The 7413-nt window shown below is 38.2% G+C and overlaps 1 protein-coding gene across 1 annotated transcript; it reads right to left on the bottom strand.

The window, feature by feature from the left end:
• Positions 1-1518: 1518 nt before the first annotated feature.
• On the bottom strand, positions 1519-4288 carry LOC146387926 (GTPase IMAP family member 9-like). The gene is made up of 2 exons (XM_084924746.1): positions 4195-4288; positions 1519-2971 (listed from the first exon to the last, which is right to left on the bottom strand). Exons 1-2 carry the CDS (start codon positions 4205-4207, stop codon positions 2226-2228), a joined length of 759 nt encoding a protein of 252 aa, XP_084780872.1. The 5' UTR covers positions 4208-4288; the 3' UTR covers positions 1519-2225.
• Positions 4289-7413: the final 3125 nt, after the last annotated feature.

Here is a 7413-nt window from a genome sequence, read left to right as displayed (position 1 = left end):
AGGGTGCGAAGCCGAGTCTCCAATTCAGTAATCCTGGCCTCCAGAGCTGCAAATATGCTACATTTGTTACAGATATCATTACTGCTAAAGGAGGCCGAGGAGTAACTAAACATCTGACACAATGAGCAAGAAAGTGCAGGAGGGACAGGTGAAGTAGCCATGGTGCTAACGAGTCGGCTACGAGCTAAGCTAAGCTAGCGAAACAGTACAGAGACAGTGAGTGAATACTTTGGCTATAAATTAGGTAGTGAGTACACAGAAAGTGTGCTTCGGATGAAGCACGTGAAGATTATACTATGAAAGAAGAATGTATTTAAAAGTTGTTAATTAAATTGCTAAGCAAATAAGCTACTCAGAAACACCACTGTGTTTGAGCAGGAACAGGAAGTGATACTCTACCGCAGAGCGAGCGAACACCAAGTGACAGCGCCACCAAGAGATCAGTTAGCTTAGACACTCACATTACTCACACTCTCATGAGACAATAGACGCCCAGGCTGAAATCTTCCCCCCACCTGGCCCCGGAAGAAGATGAATGGATGGATACATGGAGAATAGAATAGAATAGAAAAACATTTATTATCCACATCAATGGAAAATTATTTTGGGGTTAACAAAGCCATAAACAAATCAATCAAATCACTTCACATCAACCCACATTCATGAATACACACGTACAAAACTTCAATACAACAACAATAAAAACACATCAGAGCATCTCATTGTTCAGGACACTGACTGCTCTTGGCACAAATGAGCCCTTATACAACTTTTCACTAGCCAAAGGTATCCTATGACATCGTCCCGAAGGCATTCATTCAGTCGGCATAAAGAGGGTGTTCAGGGTCAGCAACGGCTTTCCTCACAACAGCCCAATGATACAGCTGATCCAATGAAGTTTGACGTCAACCAGTAATTTTTTACAGGGGTTCTGACAATCCTGTTCAGTTTGTTATTAATTGCCAGTTAGGTTACTACATTGCACTGAAATATTCAGCTTAGGGATGCTAGGAGGCAACAAGAAAAAAGAAATGAGACAAACCTGTGGAGGCAGATGTTACCATCATTCCTGAGAGACACCATGAAATCGATCTCTGACTAACTCAGCTGCTGCTGCTGATTTCTTTGTTTGTGTGTGATAATTGTTTGAATTCTTATTAATGTCATTTACAGGAAACCATAGTTTATAGAAGTGAGGCTTACAATCCAGTCTAATGCATGCCCGTGTTTGTGCTGAACTCTATGAGCCTTGCACAAGAGGTCAAAGAGAGGCCATATCAAAACTTTTCACAATAAGAGAATGTTAGCATTGGTAATACAGCTGCAGCCATAAATAGTAGCACATACAGGTTTTTGTTTCAAATAAAGAGCTCATTCCTTTATATTTACATTCCAACTAGTACTGGAATAAAGTTAGAGCACAACAAACTCCATTTCATTTCATTTCTACTCAAATCAAGAAGTTTAAGTTTAAATTCCCAGAGGACTTAGCTGTTTTATTCAGTGTTTTCAAATGTTGCATCATGTTCCAGTCAGGCATCCTTCCTCTGTGGAGTTGCTTCTTTCTGTCTTTTAATCAGAGCAGGAGGAGAATTCAACCCAAAGGCCTCCTCTTACACATGGAGACAAAGACACTCAGTGGTATTTTAACTTTATTATATAAATGAATAGCAAGAAACAAACATCACACAAGTACAGAAAGAGTTCAGGCAGGTGACATGTAGCAAGTCAAAAGTCCACATTTTAACATTTTATTTATTTATTCATTCATTATTTTGATGAAATAATGAATGAACTGGTTGTTCTAAATTGCCACAGGTGTGAATTTGAGTGTGAATAGTCTTTGAAAAACCCCACCTGCTCCTCCACACACAGCAGCGGGGGTGGAGCAAAGATTTAACAGTTTAGGAACAGTTAATCCCCCAAAACATATTAAAAGTAAAAGCAAAAAAGAAAAAAAAACATTTTAAAGCATCCAGACTTAATCTTTCACCTAGTAACGATTTAACTAATTTTGATTATAAACTGCTGACATGTACAAACCCAAAACCTTAAAATATAATGAAAGCAGAACAGAAACATTTAAAAATCCTGCGGAATATCTTTTTGAGCATAAACATTGTGTAGACAGAGATATTCATGAAAACTATCATCTAATCTCATCAAAGGAGAAATCTCTGTGTACAACAGACAAAATCACTCTGAGAGGCATTTTTTCAGGGGCCTCATAGCCATTCATCAAACTCCTTTGCCAGGTAAGAATTAAGCTGTATCAGTTCCTCAGCTGATTCTTCACCCAGCACAGGAGTTAACAAGCCCTTGGCCACAGAGGTCAGTTCCCTGTTTGCAGCACTGACCTGATATATTGGTTTCAGCCTGTTCTTATGTTCTTCCAACATTTCCTTGGTGTAATATTCTTTGCCCTCTGCCTTGTTAGTTTGCACCACCTGATTGATTTTGTCCACCAGCTCCTTTACCTTTTCAGTTTTCTGCTCTTTTTCACCTTTGTTGTTAAGGACACAGTAGTTCTCTGTTTTAAAACCAACTCTCTGAGTAAACTTTGTTATCTCATCCTCAGCTCCATCTACATGAGTCATCAAGAGGAAAAAGTAAGGCCCTGACGCGTCGCCAAACATCTTCTTCAGGACTTCCACTCGTTTCTCGTCTTGTGTGTTATCGCTCTCCCATTTTTGCACATACAGGAACACATGAGGACCCTGATCAGCCTCAAACACGGATGCAGTGATCTTATTCAACACTTCCTCTTTTTTATAGTTGGTGTGGCACAGACCAGGAGTATCAACTAAAACCAGTTCTTGGTTTCCAATACGTGCCGTCTCCGTCTTCCACGGTGTTGTATCTGAGAGAAGGGGGTTCTTCTCCACAGCAGGTTTACCCAGGAACGTGTTGATGGTTGAAGTCTTCCCAGCTCCAGTCTTTCCAACGAGGATAATCCTCAGCTTCTTTTGCTCTGTGAGAGAATTGAAATAACATATTTCATTGTAATTATAATATTATATGACATATGAGTACTGCAGCAGTTAGAGTGCAAACAAGACAGGCATGGATGTAAACAGGAACTGATGTTAGCTTAAATTGTGCCAAACTGCATTTATTTCTTACTTTCTTTTGAAAGAAATATCTGTACTGTTGCACTCATCTGAGAATATGGTTTGAAGAGCCCTTGACTAATATATTCATGAAAATTAAAGCCTGGAAAGCTGTTTTTCCTTCCTGTCAAAGTCTTGAAGTTGCTTGATCAATGAAAAAAATGTCATTAATTAATAAAATCTATTAGTAATCCAGTAAACTGCTCCATGCCATAAAGTTAAAGTATTAGATTATGGTAGAAAATAAAATACATTTCCAAATATCCAAAATAATATATATGGCAAACCAAGTAGTGAAGGGCAATGTGAAAGCATCTAACTTTAAACATAAATATGATTACTAAGCAATAAAAACTAGAATTAAGTGAATGCTAAACAGCTTCAATTGTTTCAGCTGTACAGTTAAATAAATCTATACTATCAATGCACAATCTTAAAACTTTATTTTATTATCAGTAACTTTGTTTTAAATTTTGTTCCAAAAATTGTGTCAGTTTAATTTAATCAAACTGAAGTGAATCAATGAATTGCTATATGTGTGCTCAGAGATGATAAGTGAAAGAAAAGCGTAAAAGTGAGTCACTGCGAATGCCCAATTTTTCAGATTTCTGACATTTCTGATGTTCTGAGCAGCATCAGAGCATCAAGATTTAATGTCTCAGTCATCCGGGTCATGGTAATCTAAGGAGCTTGAAAAGAACAGCGATCAGACTTCTTTGAGTTTCTTGAAGACAACTGTCCACAGGACGAGAGGTGAAACGTCTTTAAGAAACTCGAAGAAGTCTGATCGCTGTTCTTTTCAAGCTCCTTAGATCTAAATTTAATGTTTTAAGAGTTATTTGAGAGAAAAGCTCATTTGTTTGGTGACAGGCTTTGATAATATGTCAGTACAAAAAGACAAAGAAAAACACCTTCAGATACATCCTGAAACAAGGTAATGCTCATGTGATAAAGGAAATGTTTTTTTCTGTTTGTTAACAACACATGCAAACATTAATTACAAGAGAATAAGTTCAAATATGTATATGCATATATATATAAAGATCTACACACACACACACACACATGTATATAATGTACTTACCACAATTGGCCATTCTGTAGATTCTTCGTAGATGTGGTTGGTTGCTGTGTCGAGAGCGTTGCGTGTCTTGAGAGTCGTCAAAGTGCCTCGTAGTTCAATACTTTGTCACTTCATGTTTATATAATAAACGTCTGTGTACTTCCCTCCCCTTGAAGAGAGGTCACCAAACCAGTTTTAGAAAGAGCCAACCAATTACAAAATAGAAATCAGAATTAGATGCAGGGCAAAAAAAGTAAGTAAAAAGAAGCCACCAAAGAAGCAGATTTTATGTTGGTTTTTGATACATTAAAGCCACATTTTTAAATTTGGTTCTATATTTTCTGTTGCTTTGCTTGGATGCATCGGTACAAACAGGCCAAATATTGAGTGATTAAGACAATCACAGCAAAGTGGAAAGCTCTAAAATTTTGATGAAAGTGATGTTCAATTTAAACACATGTTCAGTTTTACAACAACTGTAGACGGCAAGGTAATTATTGTTACCTAAAACTAGACTTGAGAAGACATTTTGGTTCATTAAAAACTGAAACTATATTTTTGAACTTAGAAAACTAACAAAAATAGAACAAAATGATGAAGGAAATATCCTTAGTTTTAGTTTGTATTTTGTAAATATTTGGTCATATTTGTCAGATCAATCAGATCTTGCCTGATGAGGTTTGATGGACGTATTTATTGAGATTTCAGATGTCTATAAAACTCTGAGTCCTCTGCTTTCAAAAGGTCTGCAAATACTTAAAAAAACCAACACTCAAACTAATCAAAACAAACAAACAAAAAGTTTTCAAACAGAAAACTTTAAACTTAAATACACAAACTCACTCTGGGAACTGACTGGAACTAAACTGCAATATGTTTTCTCTGTATTATGGTAGGGTCTTTAAAATGTAAAACGCCTTGAGGTGACTGTTGTTGTGAATTTGGCACTGTATAAATAAAATTAATACAGTGCCAAACAGAAATGTACAAATAAACTGAACTAAATTGAATTTAAAATGACAAAACTAATTAGAAAATACAATATGGAGTAACTAAAGTAACTCAGGTAGACAGTCATGTGGGAAGGGCTGCATGAGTGCAGTCTTAAGTAATGGCAGATTTGTTGCTAGTGAATTTGAAAGGGTAGTTTTACTTGAAATACCCTTCCCTAAAAGCAGTCACCTATTGCAGCTGGCGTTTGGTCCCTTAACACTGAGTGTCAATCTATGAAACCAACACTGAAGCACCAAAAACTGCATTTTCTCTAATACTGCATCTCAGACAATTAGAATATTGTAAAAAAAAAAACAACAACTCTATTTTCTTCCAAAATTTAAAGCAGAAATGTCGACTGGTGAAAAGCATGTTCATTTTTACACTCTGTATTTGGTTGGGACTCTTTTACTATAGTGCATCAGTGCGGAGTTGCGTAGAGGAAATAGGATTGTGGCACTGCAGCCTGGGTTGTTTTAATAGCAGCCTTCAGCTCATTTCTATCTTTCAGTCAGCTGTTTTTTAGATTTTCCATTGGGTTCAGGTCAGGTGAGTTGGTTGACCAATCCAGCACAATACAAAAACATGGCCAGCAATCCACTTAATAGTGGTGTGTCTCCAGGCAGCTGCTAAGTCCTCCTGGAATAGGAAATCACATTTGCCATAAAGCTGTTCAGCAGATGGAAGCATGGACGCTATGTTGACTTCTCACTTGATCATACACAACAGACAAAAAACCATAAAAACCAACAGAGGTCATTGGCCTCCAAATCATTGAAGACTGCAGAAACACCACCTTGGATTCTGCCCTTCTCCTCTCTTTCTCCAGACTCTAGGACCTGTGATTTCCAAATGAAATACACATATCAAGGCAGTCAGAGGGAAGCTAGGCAAGTATTGGAGCAGCAGAAAGATATAATGAAGAATGAAGAAGCCTAAGAAGTTCAACAAGCTAGCCATAGCCGAGGCCTTGGAAACCGCCAGCAAAGATTTCCGTTCTTGCCCAGCTGCTTGAAGACGTATACCAGAGAGATAGGAAGCAGGAGAAGGTGTAATCTCAGCGGCAGGGGAACAATATGAGTATAGCCCCACCAAGGCTGCAGATAAAGCAATACTGGAAGAGGATATGGGAGAACGGTGCAAACATAACAAAAATGCTCAGTAGCTAATGCATCCAAGAGTGGACCACAACCCTCCTGACCAGGGTCTAGTAGTCATCACAGTGGCAGACATCCAAGAAAGGGTCTCCGACTTGGACAGCACCAAGCTCTGACATGATTCGTACCAACTGGCTGAAGAAGCTGACTGCACTCCACGAGTGTCTAGAAGCACAAATGAACCAGCTGCTAGTCGATGAGAGACACCTCGACCAGGCCAATAACCGGCCAATAACCTGAGGGTCCTGCGCAGTATCTTAGCTGTTCCTAGGACTTGGAGTCACTTACCCAATTTACATCTTCACGTTTCCAGTCTATGTCCCTGTATTAAATAAAGCTTTGTCAACTCACAGTCCAGTTGTCCTTCGAGTCTGCTGTGGTCCACTCCTACGTGCTGGCCTCCTGGTCCATGACATGTACAAACTGGAGTCTATTAGATAGATATGATACAAACCACTGCAATGCAGTACCTGTAATACCTACAGCGTGCTCTAATCGCTCTAATAGGATATTATGGTCGACAGTATCGAACGCTGCACTGAGGTCTAGCAGGATCTTCATGTAGACAACTTTTGAGTCAACAGTCTTCTGTTGATTCTGATTGTGCTAACTGAACATGGAATTTATATTGTTTGAATAGTAAATTATTCTAACTCAAAATGAAATATGCAAAACATTTGACACAGTGAATTACTGATTTTCATGATCTAGCCATAATCATTAGAAAAGCTAAAAATATTTCTCTTTATCTGCAAAGAAGATATAGAGTATATGAAAGTTTACCTGTATAAATACTTTTAATGACGCTTGTTTTTACAGTATTATTTTTTTTAAATGTGCTAGTAATGCCTAGCAGAAGCTCTGGCCCATAAACTCCTATGTTAAAACTTCATAGCAGAAATAAACATGTTTACAGCCTGATACAAAAACTGATTGGTTTCTGTGGATCATTTCCCCCTTCAACCTGTACGGGGGGAGAGTCTTTGTACATCTCATCTGTTGAAATTGTGGTGGAGGTGATCTCCAGCTAGGATGGTTTTTGGCATGTCCTACCAGGAAGAGGCTCACAAGCATTGTGTTTCTGTGCAAC

This window comes from Perissodus microlepis, chromosome 4, assembly GCF_051167445.1.
Source record: "Perissodus microlepis isolate ML-2025 ecotype Zambia chromosome 4, ASM5116744v1, whole genome shotgun sequence".
Classification (NCBI taxonomy): Eukaryota; Metazoa; Chordata; class Actinopteri; order Cichliformes; family Cichlidae; genus Perissodus; species Perissodus microlepis.
The sequence above is the reverse complement of the archived record's forward strand: the minus strand, read 5'-3'. Positions and strand labels throughout refer to the sequence as shown.